General features: G+C 38.5%; 2 protein-coding genes across 2 annotated transcripts; one reads left to right on the top strand and one right to left on the bottom strand.

Moving 5' to 3' along the window:
* Window positions 1-1,919: 1,919 nt before the first annotated feature.
* HES5 (hes family bHLH transcription factor 5) lies at window positions 1,920-2,810 on the bottom strand. The gene is made up of 3 exons (XM_053452215.1): window positions 2,717-2,810; window positions 2,434-2,599; window positions 1,920-2,212 (listed from the first exon to the last, which is right to left on the bottom strand). Exons 1-3 carry the CDS (start codon window positions 2,768-2,770, stop codon window positions 1,968-1,970), a joined length of 465 nt encoding a protein of 154 aa, XP_053308190.1. The 5' UTR covers window positions 2,771-2,810; the 3' UTR covers window positions 1,920-1,967.
* Window positions 2,811-14,333: 11,523 nt separating this feature from the next.
* On the top strand, window positions 14,334-16,486 carry LOC128470015 (transcription factor HES-5-like). Its single transcript, XM_053451844.1, has 3 exons — window positions 14,334-14,626; window positions 14,749-14,929; window positions 15,212-16,486. The coding sequence occupies exons 1-3, from the start codon at window positions 14,567-14,569 to the stop codon at window positions 15,448-15,450; spliced, it is 480 nt and encodes a 159-aa protein (XP_053307819.1). The 5' UTR covers window positions 14,334-14,566; the 3' UTR covers window positions 15,451-16,486.
* Window positions 16,487-25,258: the final 8,772 nt, after the last annotated feature.

The following is a 25,258-nucleotide window of genomic DNA, read 5'->3' on the forward strand; positions in this document are numbered from 1 at the left end:
CTGCAGCTTTCCAAATCCTCAGTTTTGTATTTCTCCATATGCCGGTCATTAAACGTTCACCATGAATGTATACTCACACGCACTACAGCCCAACAGCTTTTAGGTTCATGCTAGTGTGAATGAGCCATCATTACTGGGTGTCCTGCATTGATATGTTTCTATCAATGCTCTGCTGGCTGGTTACTAAAACCATTATTTATAATGCCCTTATTAGAAATGGTTCAGATACGTGTTGTCATTGTTCCATTACAACGGCTGTAGGCGGCCCCTTGTATATTTCTACATATTGTATGCACACATGTCTATATTTGCTTTTGAGTAGATAGCGGGAAAGAATGTTGAACTGATTCTAGTAGAGTGTTGGGAGGGTGTCCCAGCATTGCTTCTCTCCACTTATTTTAATGCACTGGTCCGGTTGATAAAGTGGGCTATCAACAGGCAATTATATCTGTATTAGGCTTGTGCAAATGGCCCTAAAACGATGCGGACAAATCTCTCATTTCGTTCTTGGTCCATTAGTTTTCAGACAACAAATTTAGTTCCCTGGCCTTTTGGTTTGGATGAAATTTGGAGGACTTTTTCCTTTCAGAAATAAAATTTGCTGTCACTCACCCTGCAAGTTATTACCTTTGTGTAAAGATTCCATCCTCTCTGGATCAATATGACCATGGTATAGAATATTACATATTACCATGTATGTGCATGCTTATGCAGCCATGTGTGCTTTTAATATAGATTAGATACATGTGTGTAACCTTTTTTAACATACACAGATAAATAAAACCAAAGTCTTAAAATAGTGTTCAATAATATTTTATTGATTTAATTAATTAAATCTTGTACCGGAAACTCTATTTAATAGAAAGTAAACAATCAGTGCATTTCTCATGTATACAATGTTTATCCTATAAGGATTAAATACACAATAGCTCTGCATCGGCAGTTACAAGCTGAAAAAAGTAGCAAAAATGTTTTGTACAATGTCCTTTTTAAAACAAAAAGGAGTGGGATAACAGTTAAGCATTCAATAGATGCCCACCAGATTTAACCTTTTAAAGGCCAGAGGCACATGTAAGGTATTGCAAATATTGCTAACCTCTCTGGTGCTTCAAAAGTTACACTTTAAATACACATATCTTTATAAAAGACACAGCTATTGCCCAATTATTTGAGTGGTACCAATACACCCAGACATTAAAAAATGAGCAAACTTTAAAAAAAGTTACATACAAAGAGAGAGATCAGATTTAACATTTGTCAATAAAAGGTCTGATTGTTATGGAACTCTCCACAAATGTTTCAAACAAAATATCTGACTTTAAACAGTTTAAAGCCTTTAGAGCTTTTAAATTGTTTCAGTTCTCTTAACAAAATATAAAAAGTAATTCTTTGACTCATCCGAATATTGGACCATTCCATGGGAATATATTGAGAACAATGTTCTATGTGAACAACAGCAAGAGGAATCAACATGAGTTTTGCCTTATAATTCATCTTTCAGAGAAGATCATACTTTCTAAAGGCAACATAGATTGATTCCTTACATTACAACTAACTTCACAGAAGTTAAGAATTTAAGTAGAGATTTAAAACCTTCCTTGATTAGTGTGTATTCTACACAAATACTTAATACAACTGAATATTGTATTACAATAAACCCAAATAAATACATAATAGAAATATCCTAGAACAGGTGCACATAAAAATATGTTAACATATAATAACTAAAAAACCATCACATGGTTATACAAAAAATATTTTCTTGTGAAAAATTATAATATCCAATAGGATAACGTGACTTTCTTCTGAAATAGTCTCTTTGCTGCTGTAGAGCTGTTAATATCCAAGCAAAGCATGGGTCGCTGCAGGGGAACATGGTTCCTTACTAGTAGAGGCATACATGACTTGTACCAAGTCACTTTTTTTCCTCTTTTTGCTTTTAATGTCCTTAAGGAGTTGAGACTGCTTCACCAAGGCCTCCATATCTTGCCAGGATTGTTTGCACTGACAGCCGGTTTAGAGTTGATGGCTTTGGTGGCATGTAGGAGAGGACCGGTGGAAACTGTCTGCGGTGCTTGCAAGTGGTCAAGTAATTTCACGCCGGCTTCAGTGCTTTCCGGGCAGTAATGAAGGAACTGCATTGTTTCTTTTAAACACCATGAGTATCCATGTTTGTAATCCTGCTCTAAGTTTTCCGGGTTTGAAAACTGACCTGGAGAAAGAAAATAATACAGCAGGTTAGATGTGTGCACATAGATTTAGGTTCTGGATCTCTCCATACAATCACGTTCTCAGTAGATTATTATGATGGGTAAATGCAAACTTATGAAAGTGGCCACGATTGATGGACATTAGCCTCAAAATCCAACATTTGTGGAAGAACTAGAGGACCAGATTTAAGACTATAGGAATAAGGACTGAAAATGAACTTACTTTTCTGCTGTTGCAAGTAGCTCACTGCCATCTCTAGAATATCGGCTTTTTCAAGCTTGACATTAGGTTCTTGTTTGTGAAATTCTTTCTCCAGAAGCAGTTTCAGTTGTTCAATGCTGCTGTTGATTCTGTCTCTGCGCATCTTTTCCACAATAGGTTTTCTCAGCTACAGAGGGAACAAAAAAATAAGTATTATAAGTCAATCATCTGCATTAATAATAGGCATTGAACAGTTAGAGCAGTTCAAAGGCTACTTCTAGAAAACGATGGTAATGAAACTTACTTTATTTTTCTCCTTTGATGAGAGGGAATTGAGTGAAATGCTGGTAGGAGCCATTATCCAGAGGTCTGTACAAGCTTTAGAGCTGAGCAAAAAGTGATCTGAGCAGCGGAGTCCTTTGCCTTGTATTTATACCCCTGAGCTTGCATACAAATGCATGTGTCCCAAACTTGTTAGACTTTCCCACACTCGTACAGCCAATACATGCATTCAGCGGGACAATAGAGGAGGCATCTATTACAGCGTGGTAAATTGACTGTGAATTGCCTGAGGATAATACCCTGCTCCCAGCGGAGCAGGTGGAGAGTGTGTTACACAATGGCGACAAGCTTTAAAATGAGGTGGGAGAACGTGGGAAAGAGCTTCCCATCATTATCATCAAACCGATGCCTGATGAGAACATCCACACTGCAATATGCTGCTCCTTTTTAAAGTGTGCCAGGGCAGGACTGGACCCTGTGAAACCAGATGTTCTAAAACAGGGCATGAGTCCTACCTACAGCACGACAAAAATAATTCTAAAGAATACGTGTTCCCCTGAAATACAAATACTCAAAAAACAAGGGGGGGGCTATCTATTTCCTATACGCAGTGCAGTTGTTATAATGGAAACCGAAAAAGTTTTTTTTTTTAAAGGTTTTTGTATTGGTTTTATGTAATTAAACTTCCAGGGAAAAAATAAGAAGTCAGATCCGCGAGGGTTACTTTACTGAACATAACATAGAGACCAAGTAGAGACGCACTTACTTTGTCAAAGTAGAACAGTATTTGTAATTGTTTACTTACATAATTAGCTATTAAACACATAATTTGGGGGCAGATATTTACAAATATTTTTCACAACATATATTTTTAAGCCAAATTTAGAAAACTTTATTTGAAAGAAAAAAGTCACAAATCAATTTCAGAGCATATGTGTAAAATCTAAAGGTTTATTTTTTTTCTTTGAAAAGAAATCTAGGAGGGACCTTGAGGGCATGTACTCGAAATGATTAGCTTTAGGGCAATTTACTGAACCGTTTGTAAAAACAGCTTAGCAAACCAGGTATTAGAAGATTGCAAGAGAAAGATGCAAGATCTGAAAACAAAAGATTCCTGTAATAGCTTTGTCAATTAAGAAACAAGGAAACAAAGAAAACTTAATAAGTGCGTCGGAAACAACAGTAATGGAATTTTGCAATAAAATCAATTCATTCATATATTGTAACAAAATTTTAAAGCAACATGTAGGAGACACTAATTTTGGTACCAACTGCATTTGGGAAAGAATTTTAACACAGAAATCTAAAATGCATCAAACTTTATTTAAAAAATGTCAGTATTTCAGGTTTTCTTATGTTGAGTTCAATAGGACAGATTTAACCATCACAGAGAGATGGCAGAAGAAAGGTCAGATGGTCGCTAACCAAGAATGGTGGCATTATGATAACTTCAAAAGTTACTTCATAGGTGCTTTTATGGAATAGGGACTTAATATTATCATGATGATATAATCTCCATCTACGTCACAAAATATACACAGATACATAGTTAAAACTTAAAATTGACATGCCTCAAACGAGTTTGGCATTGGCTGGCACCCCAGATCCTGAGAGCTACAGAAGCTTCCTCTGATGCTGCCGCCCGTTCCAACGTATTATTTAACGTACCAACATTTTATTTTACTAGCTGTTTCTAATAAGAAAACAATATATTTGTAGAAATATCCACATAATGATACATAGAAATGAAAAAAAATATCATTTTTTTGTTGATTTTTATTAAAACTACTTAAAACCAACCCTTTTCACCTCTTTGACAGCTCATTTAATGTCAAGGGGCATTGCTTTCCCAGCTTTAAGAGGGATGTGACAATACTTGCAAATCAATGCGTTCCTTGGGAAAAGTCTGATCCAGATGGCCTGTAGGAACGGGAATTGCTGGAAAACACAATAGCAAGTTAAACATCATCGCTAATTTGCCTCTCCCGGACACACTTCTTTTGTAGTTTCTTCTTAAAGTTACAGAAAGAGGTAAAACTGTGGGGGTTTCTGAGAAACTTCTACGGCCTATTCAGCCCACTAGTTTCTCAGAAACTCGGCAGCCATTGTCAAACAAACCCCCGCCTCTTTTGAAACACCAAAAACTGTCACTAACGCTGTGAAATAAGCAAACATCAAGCAAAGCAACAAAAATATATAATAATTTAAATGGGGGAATTCCATAGCACTGCTGAGACCCCTTAATCTAAGGGGTCCTATAGAGTAAAACCTACAGAGAGTTATGTAGATTTATATCTTTTAATGTATAAATTTGGTCCATAAATATTGCTTTTCTTAGCCTAATAATGCTTATTCATATTACTAATGCTACAGTAGGGAAGCACGCTTTTAGTTGTTTGTTTTCGGTGGAAGGTTACAATGACAATTGCTGCTGTAGTTGAGTTCTAACCCATATAGTGAGTGTGTTAGACCTTAAACATGGCTGCAAGGCATACATCTCTTTCCCATGTGAAAGGCAAACCCAATTGAGCTAGTGTATTAGAGAACTGATAGCCAGATGGTCTACGGGGAGTAAGATTTCCCCTCCGTTTAATCAAATCAGGCAACATCACTAATGGAAGGGCTAGTAGAAGGACACACTTCTTTTGTTCGCCCAAAACATGTCTTCAATTGAACGAGGGGACACGGGACTGTGAGAACCTAGAAGAAACTCGAACCCACCCAGCCTGGTGCTAATAACCCTGTTGTCACCCTGCTATTATTTCAATGCACCATGAACTTTCTGCTTTATTTGATGATGCTCTCATTGTTAAGCACATGGACACAACACTTTCCCATGGACCTTTATTCCCCAGCAGAGGGGAAGTAAAGCTGTTAAAAGCGGTGTTTTCTTTTCACCAGTTATTTAACATCAAAATCTACAAAAAAAAAAAGGCTGACGGACGCCAATAAGGATTTTTTTGTTCAGTATGGTTATGTGTGAATATTAAAGATCACAATTTAGTGTGTAGTAGTGTGATTGCACATTTAGTGAAAACATACATTATAAACACATTAGAGGCTAATACCTTATTCTCCAGTATGTGCTTAATCTCTTTTTTATGTATCCTGTAATTAATTAATCCTGTAATTAATTAATAATAATAGTAATCACCATGATGTTTTTTTTCTTTATTTTTTATTTTCTGTAAATATGTTTTATGTATTGAATAAGGTTTTCTCTTTTAAGAAAAAAACAAATTATGGTTATCGTTTTGCATCTTTTCTTAGTAATTTGTTTCCAATTGCTGCCAAAATACTTGTGACTGGTACGTAACAATCAACTCAAGCGAATTCTAATTCTTGTAAGATAGCCACTTCACTTAATGGGTGTACTTTGCTCACTTGCCTGGCAATGGAACACGTAGCTAATTTGCATCTAATTACCCCAATATAGCTTTGCATGCACTCTTGGAAGCAGTAGGGTTAAATAGGGCAGTTAAATAAGCTGGTTTGCCTATGAATAGCTGAGGTGCGTTGGACAAAACACAGGCTAATGTGTGAGGATCTGATTTCCCAGCTGGAGAATATTGGTGCCGGATGTTAGGAATTAATTTGTGCTTTCAAATTAAAGAATCATCTCTTCCCTATACTGCCTTTATTTAAAAAATAGAAAGTATCATCATATTGTGTAGCTTCATCTGGCGCACAGACACATACATATAAATGATGGTAATGCAACTTTAAAAGAGAAGTGGTGACTAATTATTAAAGTTTTAGATTGTTATGTTACATTACATTTAAGGTGCGTCATTATAATAATAAAAACATAAAACTAACATTTTTAAAACTGTAGACAGTTTTATTAATAAATAATAATGATAAAACACATGTGCGGGCTCATGTTTTTTGACATGTATGTGGGTTTTAAAGGCTAGCACACACGTATGATAACATGTTGCACATGTTTCATTTTTGAGTTTGATAAATATGGCGAAACTTGTTGCTATCCTTTCGCAAGGAAAATAACTTTACAGCGTAGATTGTAGTACTATATGTCTCTTTAATGGCGTATATATATCCCTTTAGCTACATGCGGACATGGCTGACTTTTGAATAACTGGAATCTTGCATTTAAAGTGTTTTTCCAGGCTTGGATGTTGGGGACATAGCATGAGTTGGGTTTCCTCAAGTGTGCCAACCAAAGAAGTTTATTCACAGAAGAGAGAGTTAGTAGGAGACTTTACAGTAGACTTGTGGTTTCAACTCCTTCACTTTCCATTATGGCCAACACTGACAATTATCCTTTGCAAGAAGAACTGAGCCTACCCTGTATAATGCATAATTCAACAGGCGAGGGGAATCGTTGGCTTACTTAACATTATACTGGGCAAGCCAAGCGCTTCCTACGACAGAATGGGTCCTCATATTGTATAGTGAAGTTAAAACCAGTGGAAGCCACAAGTTGCTTTAGTGAACAAACCACAAATATAACACTAGGTATTTTTTACAAGCCATATCTGCACAAATATTGTACTTATTCTCTGACCGGAGAGTAAACCACAATATACAAATATATAAAACAAACAGGACACATACAATAAAGTGGACAATCGCCATCATCGTGGCATTCTGTGTAGCCACACACAACTACGCTCCCCTAAAACGGAGGAGAGTCAATCATTGTGAAGTTCTATGCCTTAAAAAGTCCAGACGTGTATTCCGACCAATGTCAAGTATTCCCACAAACCCACAAGCCATGCTGTCACGGTGGGGTTGTCCAATAAACTCCAAGCTGTGATGGGGATAGTACATGAATGACAAAAATCCATAATCATTAGAATTCCCTTTTGCAATAACAATAGAACTGAAAAATCCCCAGAGAGTTTTTATACAAGTTATCTCGCAATTTGTAAACTTCTACACAGTATTAGTTACTGATAGACCAGAGCGACCTAAAAGAATAGAGAAAGTTAAACTTTTTATAATTTGTATTATACTTTACATTTTGACTTGCTAACCAAGGACCTTAAACTTATCAAATTGAAAATAAAAACCACCATGCCACACGTACAGTGTATGCCTACGAGGGGCAAACCGCAGGCCCCGGCTTTTAAAAGCTAACTTCCTTACAGATTTTTTGTTATGTTTAACACTTTTACAGAAACCAGCCAGACCGTAGCACACATTTTCTGTAAATACGCAAAGGAAGTATTTAAAATAAAAATTAAAAAAAAATACTTTATACAAGTAAAAAAAAAAATACGAATTACCCCTATATAAGTGTGTTTTTTTAGTGAAAGCACTATTTTTATTTGTAGGAAATTTCATTGTTCTAAAGGGTTTATAGCTGTTTTGCTAATTTTGCCCCCCAGGTGTTCCCTCTCTTCCTGGTCTTTTGCTTTTCCCGCTTTCTCGCACAGATGCTGAACTTGTGATAGGACTTTGTTACAATCTTCTGATACTGTGAGTTCCAAGTCCTCCGATGTTTCCCACACTTTCGGTCTATTCATTTCATTCATCGAGAGAACAAAAGAAGTGTGCCGGGCTACATGCTGAATTAGCAGTGCTATTTGACTTTGTTTTGTAGTCTCTGGATATCTCGGGCCCGGCAGGCCATCTGGAGGCAATGGCAAACCGACAAGAACATGGATCAAGGGCTGCCTGAGCCTGTTGCTAATACTTCCCCAAAATTATATTTAATGGTGCATGGAAAAAAAAGTAGTAGTTCACAATATTTAACCCTTTTGGCGCCACAATGCAACACGCTTTGGCAACTATATACATAAACCATTACTTGATTTTAGTCTAAGGTTCCTGCTCTTCTAAAGGAGTACTGGGGGGGACTTTTTTGTTTCTTTTAATAATAGAATGATTTCTAGACGACTCGTTAAACACAATTGAGCTCGGCCATTTCGCATTTTACTGCTACATAAAGTATTGCCGTTTAAAGTGAGCATTAATGAGGAATTCAGGGAGGGAGGGAGAAAAAAATTACAATGTTTGAAATCACAGGTGTGAATTCAAATTATAATCACGGAATTTTAAAGCAAAAAATAAATGTACAAAACTAAAATTGTTTGTAACTTTGCAACTCACCTACACGTTTCAGTGTACCTTTATAATTATTATTATTATTATTATTATTATTATTATTATATATTTTTTTTATTATTTTTATTATCTTTTATTTTTATAGCACCAACAATTTACGCAGCGCTTAAATTACAGACTCAAACGGATATGCTAGGTAAAGCGGCCCTTGTTCACAACTCTTTTGTACTCTTTTGCATAGATAGAAGGCTAGATATCTATATTTTATGATAAGATAATAACTTATTTTGGGGTCATACACAGTGACCCTTAAAACGATATCAAGGGATCACAAGGAACTCACACAGGATGGCGACGTGACACGAGATAACATTTACTGTTGCCTTTTCCTCCCAACATATATGTATGCATTAATATACAGGTAATAATAAAATATTTATTTATAGGCTAAACGATTGCCATCATGATGACCATAGTGAAGAAGACACCAAGATACCTTTTATATTGCATATATTGAGCCTTCTGTATATGGGGCATCAACATCTACCGTTCCACAAATTATTTATTGTCTTTCAAGTGTTAATATCACTAGACGTATCTATCTACTGGGAATTTTTTTTTATCTAGAAAGCTACTGGGATTTTGTGACACGGGAAAAACATCTTCTTCACAACGAGCTGTGAAAGGCAATATAATCCGTCTGTAACCCTTTCAAGCGGCAGGAAACATTTACCTGCCAACTGTTGCAAGTTTCCAAGCACATTTGGTTTTGTCACCTTGTATCTCTGTCCTTGCCTTTGTCATTCATTTTAAAACAGAGCTTAACTTTATTTTTACACACACAGCCCTAATTGTCCAGCGGCAGCGTATTTCTAGACGTTAGTACTGAAAACATTTATGAACCCAATAACTGCTTAGAGTCAACATTTTTGACTTGACTGTTAACAAAAATAATATATAAAAATATAATGGTGTGTTAAGAATGGAAGGAAAAGTCGCATCACCCATTGATGACACCCAAATCGGAACAAAACACAATCCTTTCCCTCTTCTGTCTCCAAGCGTATCCCTCCAAACGTCACTTAGAACGAGGTTATTTCACCTCTGTGCCTCTTCCAGCCCCTTTGCAACCCGGAACTGACAACAGATTGTGACCATTTTGTATCGAACAAGCCATTATTTCTAATGGATCCTGTTATAGTGGTTACCTCTCTATGAACTGAGTTCATGACCCATCGTGTGTTTGTCTTATCAGTATCAAACTTATCATTTGGTCTGTCACTTTTGATGTCTGTTTATCCATTTGTCCATTGAAGGCTTTATGCTCAACTATATGTCCTATTAGCCTAATAAGGTGAAATATTTCCCGTTTCCACTTTCCCACACTGTTTCCCATTGCGTTTCATTCACACCCTTAGAAAAGAAGTGTGTCATACAACAAAACTCATTAGCAATGGTGCTTGACTTTGCTTTTGTATTTGGTGGGAAAGTTGGCCGTCAGAAAGCCATCTGGGAGGCAGTGATCTGAGTGAATGGCGGTCGTTTCTGACCATTATTTAGCCTTTGAAGATCTGTGATTTTCAAATCTTTCACTAAGGCGAATTCACCTTAACATTCTAACATCTGTCCAAAACATGCGCGTTCAAGATCTTTCAGAAAACAATTTTAAAAAACATAAAAAAAATATATGTAATGATTTGTTTGAATCGGTTGAAATAGTTGAATTCAAAGAATGCTTAATGGGGTGTAACGGAGTCTCTCTTTAGATTTTAACAACTGGTGAATGTGGCTTTTTCTCCTTTTGGAAGAATGTGTTGGCTAAATATATGTTTTATTATCCATTAGGAAATGGTGATTTTCTGAATCAATAAAAATCTACCAGGTCATTAGTATGGGAGTTGGCGCTATTTTATGTGTATGGGACCGAGCCAGGTCATTAAATCGGTTTAAGGTTGTGTGTGGGTTATCTTTTGCCAGCAAGGCTCCTAATATCGAAAGCATGAGCCACGAGTTCCAGTCCAGCCTGGGAGCAGAAGTTTAAAGGTGGGGTCTTGTGTGTCAGGGACACATTTCCCTATATGTAAGGCAATTAAAAGGGGGGCCAGATTGGTACATTACCTAGGGCCCCTATGGAATGTTAATCCATTTCTGTGCACAAGGTCAATTCACCTTTTTGAATGGCTTTGCAGAGGCCACGTCCCAGTCCCGGTGGGCTAGGCTACTAGTGTCCCCCAGCGGCATTGTGGATTTATTTTGTATCAATAAATAGAAATGAAGCTTATCACTGATAGAGGGATTTTTGAGATATCCGTCTGTCATAATAAGGTATTATTACTACCCATGAAGAAAGGCTATGATGTTATATGAGGTCCCAGACATTTCTTTATTGTATTACTTGATACAATAATAAAACCTTAACACTGAGTTTATTTCTCTATATGAAAAATGTTATATTTAAGAAAGGAAAAAAATAAACACTGTAACTCAAATACAATATGTAATATCTTGCTATTAACAGCGATGAAATGTGGATCAGACTTTCCTTTAGCCAAAACTGGGCATCTTATTGCTCAATGTGATACTCAAACAGCACAAGGCCAATGTATCGACTAAACATTGTCTAATACTCAAGTTAGTAGTCTATGTAACAGCCGGGTTGGACTACAAGACCATCATCAATGATCAGGTTCATGAATCCTTGCAAGTGATTTGAAACTTTAAGATGTCTGTAAAAAAGTACCATTCAATTAAACCTTAAAAAAGCCTAAAATGTAATATAAATTGTGTATCAATACAGATGTCAGATTTATACAGCTGTTACTTTTTAAATGGTATTCTTTTTTCTGTCTTTTTGCATTTTTTTCTCCCTGCTGAGATGAACCATTCAAATGAAAACCGACTATATCATTCTAAACAATAGAAAAGCCGGGGGGGGGGAGAAGGTTCCTCAGTAGTACCTTCCCCAAGGGAAGCGTGGGGATTATTATTCTGGACTTAAATGAAGAGTTTTCAAACTAATGAACAACCAATGACTCATAAAGATGGCTAAATTAAGCTCAGCCGCAAGTGGTAATTGGCAAGTCAATTTCACTATTTGACGTGGGACACGTGTTGCTAAAGTAAGTACATAAGTACATAACACTATGGTAGGAATCGCAGCGTCAAGATATCAAGAAATCAGACACTAGATTAGTATTACAGAATTCTGACCATTGTTATAATTGTTATAGATGTACGGATATACAAGATCTGGGCAAATCTCACTAAGGAGGTCTTATCGTGAAGATCCCAATGAATGGTCAATTAAACATTTAAGCTTTGTTTGCTTTCACTAGGATATTTCATATCGTCTCAATATTGCTTTTCACTCTATAAAATATATTACGCTGTCATTTTTACTATTTCCTTTAACCAATATATACATGTAATATCATGCATTTTAAGTTAAATAAAAAAAATAAAAACTTGTATTACATATTATTCCATCATCCACTTTTATAAAAAAAAAAAGTAGATTAATATTTTCTGATATTTTATATTAACCAGATGTTGTAAGTACATCATATATATTTACGTCGTCCTTAAATGGTATATTGATTATCCATAAAGGTCTCGGACACACGTGAGCTCAGCCCTGTAAGTATTAAAGGCTCTCAAGTGAAAAATATGTTATCCGGAGGGGGGGGGGGCTGGTCGTTTTTTTTTTTTTGTTGAGCATATTGCCTTTAGAACAGAATGAGGTAATCTCTGGTTTCTAAGAGCGAGTCTGAGAAGGAGGGACAGACACTTTCCCACAAGTTCACAAAAAGGACCAGAAGCCCCACAGCTGCTTCTCTGCACAAAGGACCTGATCTTATTCATTTAAAACAAATGCAAAGAGGAGAAAAGGATTGTACGCTTAAACCATACCTGGTTTTGGTTACATGTAGGTCGGAAACTAGAACCTTGAAGGCCCTTCTGTTCATATATATCACATACTGTACGCGCCAGGGAGAGAATATTTATATCTTCTGTATACGGCACATTGTTTTATTCAAACGAAGGGGTCTAGCAACGCCTAATGGCCAGTTTCTGAATATATTTACAAATGCATATGTTTCATAGTGTCTCTTTCTAAATAGCCGTTACTTATGTGCAGTAAATAAATAAATATATGTTTTCTAAACGTTAACCGTGAAAATAGTAGTTTTGTAACAAAATAACAAAATGAAAACACTTTTTTTATTTTTTTTTACTACTCTTGTAGGATGTCTGCCATTTATAACATTCTCTACCTCTTCTCTTCCTCGCCGTCTATCTGTGCTTTTAAAAGACTGCCTATAGATGATTTCTGACTTTTAACCCTTAAAGCTATAATATAGGGATCATCCCTTTCATAGGTTTAACATCACGTGCCTCCTACTTCTGTAAACCACTGCTTGAATTGAGGACACCTTCAAGTGATGGCCTTTGTAAGGACCCTAATTAAATCTGTTGTTGCCCCCTTACAATAGAATATTTGTGACACACTATCGAAACATTGAATTTAAGGGCAGATAAGAAACAATAGCTCTATTTTGTCCTGGTATAAAAAACCTCAAATCTTATACAGTCCTTTGGTCTTGTGTGAGATTCAGGAGCTGTATGCCTTACCCACACATGTTTAATTTCACTCACAGTATTATCTTCTACCACTTCTGCTGGAAAGCTGTTCCACTAATGTACCACCCTTTTAGTAAAGTAACACAATTATAAGGTTAATATTTAAAGAATTTTAGGATCAATTCACGGTTAATGATGTCTGTGTTTACAGCAAAGACATTTGAAGCAGATGGGATGATAACAATTAGTATGTTTACCCACATTTTCTTACATTTTGTTTAGCATAATATTGTTGCTTCATTTATTATCCTAGAAAGCTTTGAACAGTATTCACTAAAGATTAACAACTTCGCACTAACTATCGCCAACTACAATTTGTACAAGACAGCATCACTGGTCCGCTGTCCGCAGTTGGCATGTATTTGGCCACAAAATCCCTGTGTGGTGGAAAACCATTCTTTTATACCTTGAAAGTACGTGGCATTGTTTTCTCATTTGTTTCATTAACTTTGTTGCCTTGCACTCTATTGTGCGGTCCGTTACAATGCGCTGTTGTATACGAGATTCCGTTTTACCTTTTAAATCTTTTTAATGCCCTCTGCGTCCCGTGAATGTTTTTTTTTACACATACATGGATTTCAACGTAAATTTACTATCCGGACTCTGAGAGAGCGTTTGAATAAATATGACCCTATATCCTTTCTAAAGTGATCGTTTCCCACTAGATCTCTCTGCACAGACATATATATATATATATATACATCTATATATATATCTCCTTGCTCAGTTCACTCACACGTGTGTCGTCAGAGATTAGAGGGTTCCATCCCATAGCTGTCTATGGTGATTAGCTATTTCCCGCCAAATACGACTTAAATTCAAGAACTGCTGGAAACTGTGAAGTGTGTGTTGCCAGAAGGCTATTGATCGGTGGCATTAGAAGGGAGCAATCCTGAAGTAAAGGCAGCCTTCTTTCCCAGGACAGGTCACGTCAGTCTCACACACTTCCCACCTGCTCCTCGCAGAGCAGGCTATTATACCCAAGCCATTCAGTGTCAATGCAGCATGACATAATGGATGCTTCTCCTATTGTCCTCCTAGCTTCCAGGATTGGCTGCAGAGTGTGGGAACCTCTAAGACGCCTCAGACCCACATATCTTAACCAGCCTGGACGGTATAAATAGAAGCCAAAGCCCCCGGCCAGCACATTGCACGCAAGGCTACAAAGCCAAAGGGGTTTCCTCCTTAAGACTGAAACATGGCACCCAGCACTGCTGGCTTAGATCATCATAAGATGTCTCCGAAGGAAAAAAACAAGGTAAGCTTATATATATATTTATGTGTTCTCTTTGGAAAGAGTCTATTTTTATTAGCATTTCTCTTTTTTTTTTTGTGGTCTCATGGAAAAATATATTAATGACACCGATCGTTGTTTTTCAGTTGAGAAAACCGGCTGTGGAGAAAATGCGTCGGGACAGAATTAACAGCTGCATCGAACAATTAAAAAACCTCCTGGAGAAAGAATTCCATGTGCAACAACCCAACGTCAAGCTGGAAAAAGCAGATATTCTAGAGATGACCGTTACCTATCTGAGGAAGCAAAGGCTGCCCCATGCCAACAGTGAGTATTAATTATTCGCTAATAAATGTTTAATACCCAGGAAAAGTTAAGAAACATAGGATATTTACACACACACATATATATATATATGTGGAATACGATACCGCTGTATAAATTCATAAATAATAATAGTAAAGCATTGTAGTTAAACATACAAATAAACATTACATCTTAACAATGCTAAGACATTCCCTTGTTAACAATTTAAGGCGATACTGAAGTATTTTTTATTCTTTCATGAGATTTTTATGCTAAATAAATTTCCCTTTCTTTTTCTACCAGACGGAGCCCATCTCCTAAATGATGCACCGGTAGATTTCAAAGATGGCTATTCCAGATGTTTCAACGAAGTCCTAGACTTTTTGTCCCTGCATCAAAAGCATCAGGCAACGGAACTGAAGCTTATAAACCACTTCAACTCCAACGAGGCCCCCCGAATTCCATCACCAACTCCATCTAGATGCTGTCCGATCAAGCAAGGGGATGCCAATAAAAGCAGCACAATTTGGAGGCCATGGTAGACCTACATCCGGTGGCCCATGAAGAACATTAATCTGTGAAATCCTGAGGGCTTTGAGATGTATTCTGCTGTTGTCCTCTTACCTTGTAGGAAATATTTTCCTGATTATCCTTCGTTTGTTGGAGGATGGTAGATTTTGAGAAAAAATGGAGTGCGGCTGCACTAACTCGGTTTGAGTTTGCGGCTAATAACCAAGCATTCCATTCTATTGTATTGTATGTTGCAACATTGGTAGAACATTTTTGTTAAACGAGAAGTATTGATTATTGAGAAGTATATTATAAATAGTTTTTTTCTTGTTAAGAAACTACTCTATGGTTAAAGAACCTTCCCTATGATGGAGCTGTTGCATTCCTTGTCAGTAGCCCCAGGGAAAGAGTTGTGAAGCACAGTGTGCTCAGATGTTTATTATATTTATATTATTTGTGATAAATAGTATACTGGAGGTTATTTGGTAGTACTTAACCATTAGAAATTCTACTAAGTAGGAAAACACCTATATTGAATTTTACCTTCAGTATAAAATGTTCATTGTATAAAATTATAGCATGTGTGAAAGTGGTGAATCACCATAAAAAAAGAGAAATTAATATTTACTTTTGTTAAAAATAAATTTCTCAAGTGTGGTTGTAAAAGCGGGTAAGCTTTAACTAATAGTTAACTTGATAGCCCTATTGTTAGGAGATAAGACTATTTTTTTTTAACTAGTCGCCTCTTGCTTATTTAAAAACTGTTAATATTAACAAACACTTCGGTTATTAAATATACAGTCTTTATTGTCAAAGATGGAGATTCTCCTAACTGAGGTTATATGACGTATGTGGAATATTTCTGCAATTCACTATTTTAATGAAATAGTTAAATATTTATGCTTTATAGTAAAGGAACTGTGTAAGCTGGCAGTGTTTTTCATTTTGGAAGTTACTTGTATGTATTTAAATTGCAAAATGCTTACAAGATGTACTGAACATTAATGCATATTGTATATGCACAGTTGTATCTGTTTTTTAAAGAATAAATATATATATATTGAATAACTTAGTAATATGTGTTCACTCACTGGTCCATAAGTATCCACACTGTGGCGGACGACTACCAACACTCATTTTGGTTCTCCAAGTTCTAATGGAAGCTAAACATAATATATTTGGGAATCTAGTCACGTTATTTCCTCTTCACTTCAGCCATACTGACAAAGTCATAAATTATATTGAGCAATATTATTATCATTATAATATTAATATTATAATTATAATATTAATATAATAATATTAAAATTATAATTATTATTATTATATTATATTATAATTCAGCTCTCATCACATGAATCTCAGGATGACTTATGGCCCACTCAGTTGTACAGCTGGACACCTCTGACCTAGAATAACATATGATTTTAAGAACTCTCTCTCCTCAGAGGGTTTTTTTAGAGAACATGTTTAGTAAATGTATCTCAGTGTCTTGTATGTGCTGAATTTGCATCAGAAAACTATATACCAGTTAGCCACATGAGCAGAGTTCTAATTCATATTATATTGTTTTACCCTTATTAGATGGAGATAAGTTAATTATATAAAACTCACAATATTTTTGTTGAAATTAGCTATATGGTATATACAGCACTACAGAATTTAATGGCGCTATATAAAACAATAAATAAATAATTATAGATACATTGATGTAATATCACCATTGAGCAGGAGGTGGCAGTCTCTGAAAAGAGGACAATTCCTTCCACACCCATAAACAAGACACTCCTCCCGCTCCAGAACCAGACTGTGTTTAACTTTGAAGGGGGAAAACTAATGACTAACTTTTCAGTTTGTTTACAAAATATGCCGAGTAGGTCGGAGTAGGTCGGAGAGTCCTCTATGTGGAAAAGACCTGTTTGGGGTTACACCAAAATTACACCCATTCCAGAAAAACTCTTTCACTTTCAATTATGATTCGAGTCCCAAGGAGAGACTGTCTCTCCTAGTCAGGGAGACTTGGGGAGTATGATTCACATGGAACTCATGCCTACTGCACAAGTTGTTACAATGTATATCTTTTTATATGAAATCTTCAAAGGCAGCTAACCATAAGCTTGAAAGTAATTACTAATTACTAGACTTGGGCACCAGGGGGCTCTTCGTGTTCGTCTTCGTGCTCGTCTTCGGGGAAAAAAAATCTTCGTATTCCGCGAATATTCGCCCGTTCCTGTCTTCTCTTCGGGCGAATATTCGTTTTTTCTTTGTTTTTTCCGGTTAAGGGGTTAATACGGGGTTAACGCAGCTCTGGCGCCAGTACTTTAAATGTGTGTATCAGCAACTCCATTGGTCGCCAGCAGGGGGCCTCCTGCTGTCGACCAATGATCACAGAACCATATATAGCTAATATATTCTCGGGCAGAATATTCTGCTACTCAATGTAAAACCAACAGAGGGCAGCATTCTGTCCGATGATATATTAGCCATATGTGGCAGTGTGTTCATTTTCATTTATTAATTATTTAAATAAAATATATTCCCATGATCCGCTGGTCTCCCCACTGCAACAGTTAAATGTCCGCACTCGCGGACATTAATTTTGTCGAACTTACAAACTCTTTTTTCTATTTATTTTGGTTTTTTTTGTATTAAACTGTTAGACGAAAGGATCATGGGAATAAATGCAAATGAGCACACTGCCACATATGGCTTATATATCTTTGGACAGAATGCTGCCCTCTGTTGGTTTTACATTAAGTAGCATATGTTTGAAATCCAAAGTTATTCTGCTACTCGACGTAAAACCAACAGAGGGCAGCATTCTGTCCGAAGTTATAGTAAGCTATTTATGCTAAGTTAAATGTCCGTACCGGCGACTTTGTTGGTCGCTGGCACTGACATTTAACTGACACAGTGGGGAGACCACTGGTGTCCCTGCTGTGTCAGTTAAATGTCCGTACCGGTGACTTTGTTGGTCACTGGCACGGACTTTCAAGTTAACTGGTGCAGCAGGGTCCCAGGTTGCTTTTTTTTTTCTGCCTAGCAACTAGTGGTAAGGGGCCGTGCGAGTGAGCCTATTGGTCGCTTGCACAGCCCTTTACCCTACAGATTTCTGATCCCGTTATCCAACGCAGCATTGCAGGGGTTAACGGGAGCGGAAATCAGGAATTAAAAAGGCTGTGCAAGTGAGCCTATTGGTCACCTGCAGGGTCTTCCTCTGGCATCAACCAATTGTTTGATGCCAGAGGAAGACCCTGCAGGTGACCAATAGGCTCACTCACACTGCCCTGTAACCCCTGACGACGAACCTTCTGATTTCCACTTCAGTCAACTCCCGCGATGCTGTGAAGATAAGGTAAGTTAGATGGGGGAGGGACCGGGTAGATTAGTAGACGAAGGCGAAGATTCTTCGTGTGTGAGTCTTCGTCTTCGCCTACGTTTTACCGCCGCCGTCTTCTCTTCTTCATGTCTTCGGAACGAACACGAAAACGCACTCTTCGTGTTCGTTTTCATTTTCGCCCGAAGACGAATGCACAAGTCTACTAATTACCCTGTGGGTGCACAGATTGCAAAATAATCCTCATTATAGTTTAATTACAAAAACTATAATCATCACTGAGAAGAGACGTGAACTGGGAGAGCACTGTATGGACAAAAGTATTGGGACACCTGACCATTACACCAACAGGGACTTTTATGGCATCGCATTCTTAATACATAGACATTAATATGTAGTTGGTCCCCCCCCCCTTGCAGCTATAACAGCTTCCACTCTTCTGGGAAGGATTTCCACGAGATTTTGGCTTTTTTTTTGGATTTTCTGTGGCACTTTTTGCCCATTCATCCAGTAGAGCATTTGTAAGTTGAATTGTTGTTTACTACAACTTGATATGTCATATTTACCCTTTGTACAGCTCTGCTGAATATGATGGTGCTATATAAAAGAAAATAATAATAATAATAATAATAATAATCAGAGACACGGTTTACCTACAGCTATTCTCTTCACCCACTAAATGTTATTGAGGCCCAATGGAGAAGCGAATGGTTAATTTATATATCTTGGATCTTGATCAGGATCTGAAGTTAGAACATAAAAATATCTTGCATTAAAACTTGCTTTTAGAATTCGGAACTTGGCCAAATGTACCCGGTGCACTAGGTGTTAATAGAAAGCACGTGGGTTGAGTACAGAAAGGATCCAGTCGTAATGAAAACATGGCCTTGTTTTCTGGACATTGTCCATGTTCTTGAGTGAAATTCCAAGAAAAGAAAAAAAAGATGGTGTTCACAATAAGAAAATAAATGAGGAATTTACTGTCTGATGCTGGCCCACACAAGAGGAATACAGAAGGGAATAAGGAAGGAATAAAGAAGTCATTTTTTACTAAGTGTTCTTAACCAACTTCACAGGATTGCTTCTCAGTGAGTATCTGAATAAAAATCTCCAATGTGTTTAGTAACTTCACGTGCTATGTAGCGTTTGGGCTGCATGTGATCTGCACACAGATGGCGTTACACACATTGACATTTCCTGTTTTTCACTACTGTTTCTGTGTTTTTGACACACCGTAGCGCCTTTTGGTACCACATCAAATAAACAGGTGTGTGCACATGTATGGTCTTTTTTTTTTTTGCTTGTCTTGCTGGGTAACTTAAAATAGGTACCCCTTGCTTCCAAATCTTTGCAAATCTAACAGCTTCCACTCTTCTGGTAAAGGTCTCCACAGGGGAGTTGCTGTGGGAATTGTTATCCAGTAGAGGATTTGTTAGGTCAGGCATTGAGGTCAGGCAATTGTCATTCCAGTTCATCCCAAAGGTGTTAAATCGGTAAAAGAACCGGGCTCGGTGCGGGCCGCTCGAGTTTCTTCACACCATGTCTTTATGGAGCTCGCTTTGTGCGCTGCGGCGCAGTCATGCTGGAATAGAAAAGGTTCCTTCCCCAAACTGTTCCCACAAAGTTGGAAGCATAGCATTGTCCAAAATGTCTCGGTCTTGGCAGTACATACTGCGGACACAGTGTTTTGCCATGAATTTAGCTTTAAAAAAAGCTGTTATATTTGAAAACAATGCAATGACATACTGCATAACTCACTTAGTTGCCCAAGTCTGTCTTGTAGAGATATTACAAACACTGATTTGCCCCATAGACAGCTCCACTTATAGCTTCAGTGTACAAAACAGATACACAGAAAGCAAAACAAACAACCTACCTATAATAAAAAAAACATTGTGTTCCATATTTCCGAGACACAGGCAGAGACATCTAAAACTGCTGGGTGGTATAGAGTAGAGACCAAGTTAAGTGGCATAAGAGATTTGGGGAATTTGGTCTGGTGCCATGGAAGCTTCGAACAGTATGGAAGATCAAGAAAACACTAAATGTATCAGTCAAAATACTAGATTTCCTGGAATTAGAAATATTGGAAAAGGATATAGAAAACATATCCCTATGGGAGGCTTAATAATATCCATAATATCAGAGACTTGTTGGAGGGTAATAAGATTAGAGTCTTTGAGTCCTTAGCAGCCCAGTTATAATTTACCAAGTAGTGTAATGATATAAGAGTTAAAAACTACCTAGACACCCGAGGAAAGGTAGAACACCGGGAGATCTATAACTTAACCAGGATAATTTTCCAGACCCCCAGACCAAAGAAAATATTAACCAAATGCATCAGACTGATAGAGAGGACCCTACCAGACTTACCCCTCCACGGATATAAATAAATGGAACAAAGAACTAAATATAAATATAGAAGAGCAGGATTGGTCAGATGCATTCAGCGGAGTCAACAAGCGGGTCCATGGAACCAGTACAAATTAATCAATAGGTGGTACTTGGTACCAGCCAAGTTAGCTAAGCAATGGTAGGTGTTGGAGATGTGGTTACGGAGAAGATCATCAGCTCATTTACCAGTTTCAGATGGAACAAGGCATTCAGAGATCAGAGATCAGATCCAGACGTAATCAATGTTGGGATATATGGTTATCATCTCTATAATCCATAGAATGTTAGTTAAAGAGATAGAAAGCGGAATAGGAGAGACGTAAGAGGGCAGCAGGATCACAGAAGTATCTGGAATTATCTGGACGATGGGAAGCGCAGGCTCGGAGGACCTTGTTGGCTGAATTGCACATTACGATTTGTGTATACGTATTATTTTCGGGTTTATGTAATTGCATATAACCTGCGAAGATGGTTAGCTTGCTAACTCTAATCATGTTGTTAGTGGGGCGTATTTACAATCCACCAACCTGACTTCTGTGGATTTACGCTTATCACTGTTAGCAAGCAAATTGGTATATTTAATGTTTTCTTTTTCTGTATTACGTAACCAAAACAAAGAAAAAAATGTAATAAAGATATTTATATAAAAAAAGAAAGCACAACAAACAAGAATATGTATATACAAACACACACCTGTGTGTTCATTACTGACGCCCACAGGGCATATTTATAATGCAAACAAATTATTAACAAATGGCTCACAAACATAAAATCCCAAGCAGACAGTCAGTAGACGTTATGTACATGGAAACCAGCGTGTAACAGTATTCGGCAATTTAGCAAACGGTTGATATCTGTATCGGGGCGTATAACTATTTTAGTGTTACTTTTAAAGTGGTAATAGACTAATGCTTTGTTGTTGATGGGTTCTGTAGATGATCTTATGATGCTGTAAATTAATCACAAGACTGAGCGTTCATGTAAAACATTGAAAGGCTTCCTGGAAAATACAAAAAAAAAAAGGAACAAAGGCTAAGCTCTAACGGGACTCATAATCAGGAGGGGGTTAATCACTAACAGCCCTCGCCCCATCAGCTTCAATCAGCAAAAACACAAGCTACTTAGAAATAAAATCAAATTATAAACCCTAAAAAGGCATCACTTCCATAAAAGTATCAAATATTGTTTAACAATTACCGGTATAGCACTTTTCCTCAAATGGAAACATGCAAAAAGCTTATTGGTGCCTAAAGGCTTGGTAGAGGGAGACATTGACAATGGTACAGCATAACTCCCATTACTCTCACACACTTACTAATGCTTTCTCTCCCTCTCTCAATGTCTCCCTATCTTTCCTCTGTCACTTTCCCTCCTCCATCTCCTGGCTCTTCTTATTCTGTCTTCTACCAGTGTTGTGCGCAGGATATGACATCAAATCGCGACACACAGCATTAGTTGCCGCGCGCATCGCAAGAGAGCAGGATCAGAGGTCAGTATTAACAGAGCTTTGGCACCGGGACCGAACAGGGAGACTCGCCGCAGGACTGTTTAAAGGTAAGTACCGGGGGGGGGGGATCGTAGATTATGGCGTCGGCGAAGTTTAAAATGCCGCCCCCCCCCGGCGTTGGCGGGGGGGGGGCGGCGTTTTAAACTTCGCCCCAGGCGGCGTTAAGTCTTCGGCCGGTCCTGCTCCTATAGCTGCGGACATTATAGTCCGTCTCAGAAAGGGTTCGCACCCAATGCCGGCCTGGTGGCAATCCTCCTGATAAGTGGCACCCGGGGGGAATTTGCCCCCCCCCACTAGGTACACTACTGCTCCCAGCGTTGCAGAGAGAAGGGGGATGCCGCTCCCCCGGAGGTGTGGTGGTGCTGTGGCTAACCGTAGCTTAGCGTATTCAGCGCATGTACTGTCCAGAAAATGACATTGAGGTATTATAGCAGCCCACTCCAAGCAATAGTGATGAAAACAGGACTTTTACTGAAAACACACCAGTATTTAAACAGTACAAGGGTGTTATTTATATACAATAGTCCCAGCAAACCACACATAGTTCTCCATCAGGCCCTCCTTTGCACATGGTTCAGTATTTGCACTCGGCCCAACTCACCCTAGTAGGAGGTCACTATTGTAGTCTGTGGGGAAGATGATAAACGTGGTCGGTCCCCTGACTTCTGGTTGAAACCTGCTGGTAATCAGATCTTGGTGCAAATGGAGGTCTGTGTCCTGTAAGTCCTTCTCTGATGATGAGTAACACCACATAAACCACCTCCCAAAATGCAGGTGCCCCAAATCCATGTGCGATCTGCAGTCTTTAGAGTGATCTGGTAATTGGGGAAACGTGGCACTCTGTAAGGGGGGAGTAGTTATAAGGGACCCCTTGTACCCACTTCCCCAAACACAGAACCCCTTCCAAGGCCAGGGCCCATAGACCGTGACATTCCAAGAGTTACCTTACTTTGTCTAACGTTCCATGACTGTCACCTCGGGAGTCAGGGGCATCTATCAAACCTTTATGCTTTTGGACTTTCCCTTTTCCCCACTCTCTAGATTTATTCCCATATTTTTTTATTTTGGGCAAAAGCTGGTGTAGTAAAAACAAAACTAAAATTTGTGTAGTATTAAAAATGTTTATTTTATCAGAAATCTAGTATTTGATTGCAGGTGATTTCATTAGACCCTAATCAGCTCTCACTTGTGATGTTTGCCCTTAAAATAGGAGAGTACCAGTCCATTTACCTGCTCCTTTGCATTTCTTCATTTTGCAAAAAATGCTGCTTCAAATAAACGCTGTGATGAAATTGCTCAGTTTGATGAATATTTGGTTTCATTTGGAGTCACCCGGGTGAGTTGTTGTGAAAGTGAAAGAGAGAAAAGGGGAATTCTAAGTGCAAGTTCTTGTTAGGGACGCGTATCCACTATGTCCATGTGATGCTTCGCTTACTTAAAGAAGCTGGAAGCAAAATCATTTTTAGTTAGCTGACAAAAAGATGGATGTGGCTGAAGCTGAGCAACGTAATAGTTTCCAGCAGGGCCAGACTGGCAATGACGGGACGGCCCTGGCACTTTAAGGCTGGCGGCTGCCCGATGTCTGTGTGGCCGACAGCTGGATATATATTTTGATGCTCACGTGGCGCGTGACTGGCATACCTGGGAACTCTCCGGGTTTGACCTGGAAATTGCCGGGTGAGTGCAGCACCTCCTGTTCTCCAGGTCAAGACCTCCTCCGGTCGCGGGAGCGGGGTCTTGACGCGCCACGCTCCCAGCCCATTTTTTCATTAAATGGGGTGTTTCCCTCTGCCATCAGCGGGAGCGCCCCCGACGTCAGCGGGAACTCCACCGACATCAGCGGGAACATCGCCGTCAGCGGGACCTCCCCCAACGTCAGCAGTACCACCCGCCAATGTCAGCAAGACCGCCCACAAATGTCGGCGGGACCGCCCACCAACGTCGGCAGGACCGCCGCTGACGTCAGTGTGCAGTCCTGGCCGCGTCCTGCAAGGGAAGGCTCCAGGTAGCCGGAGCTGAGAAGTTCCCAGGTATGGCGACTGGGCATGTCCAACCATTGGCCCAACGCTGCATGTGGACCGATGTCGGCTAGTGGTCCACTAGGCATTTCCCAGTGTGCCAGATGGCCAGTCCGAGCCTGGATTTCAGAATCCTCACAAAAAATAATAATAAAATTAGAGGTCCACCGATAAGATGTGCCCCGGAACATTTGGCAACCTAATCATGCTTAAACATTTAATAGTTCTCACGTTTACATTAACTGAGGGTGATATTCAGTAAAAAAAATGTGGTAGGTGTTTTTATAATGACTGCCTATGGTAGATATATTTCTTGAAATTTAAATCTCATCCTACTTTTGAAATCTTATTTATTTTTACAATGAAAACAAGTGTTTAGGGGACATTGAAACAAGCAACAACCAGGGGCGTTCCTCGGTCCTCTATCTTAGGGGTCACCAGGTGAACCAGAACATGCGCGGACTATGAAGACAACATGTGATGGCTAAACAAGGAACACGTGTCTGATCTTGCGTATAGGTGTAAGAATTAGGGTTAACCTGGCACGTGAGGATACACCTTCATACCTAGGAGGGTTTATCCCA

The sequence above is a fragment of the Spea bombifrons genome, chromosome 12, assembly GCF_027358695.1.
Source record: "Spea bombifrons isolate aSpeBom1 chromosome 12, aSpeBom1.2.pri, whole genome shotgun sequence".
NCBI lineage: Eukaryota > Metazoa > Chordata > Amphibia > Anura > Pelobatidae > Spea > Spea bombifrons.

Coding starts and splice junctions, on each gene's coding strand:
- HES5 (XM_053452215.1), bottom strand. CDS start 2,770: ATGGCTCCTACCAGCATTTCACTCAATTCCCTCTCATCAAAGGAGAAA. Junction 2,600..2,716: donor CATCAAAGGAGAAAAATAAA/GTAAGTTTCATT, acceptor TTCCCTCTGTAG/CTGAGAAAACCTATTGTGGA. Junction 2,213..2,433: donor CTACTTGCAACAGCAGAAAA/GTAAGTTCATTT, acceptor TTCTTTCTCCAG/GTCAGTTTTCAAACCCGGAA.
- LOC128470015 (XM_053451844.1), top strand. CDS start 14,567: ATGGCACCCAGCACTGCTGGCTTAGATCATCATAAGATGTCTCCGAAG. Junction 14,627..14,748: donor CTCCGAAGGAAAAAAACAAG/GTAAGCTTATAT, acceptor GTTGTTTTTCAG/TTGAGAAAACCGGCTGTGGA. Junction 14,930..15,211: donor AAGGCTGCCCCATGCCAACA/GTGAGTATTAAT, acceptor TTTTTCTACCAG/ACGGAGCCCATCTCCTAAAT.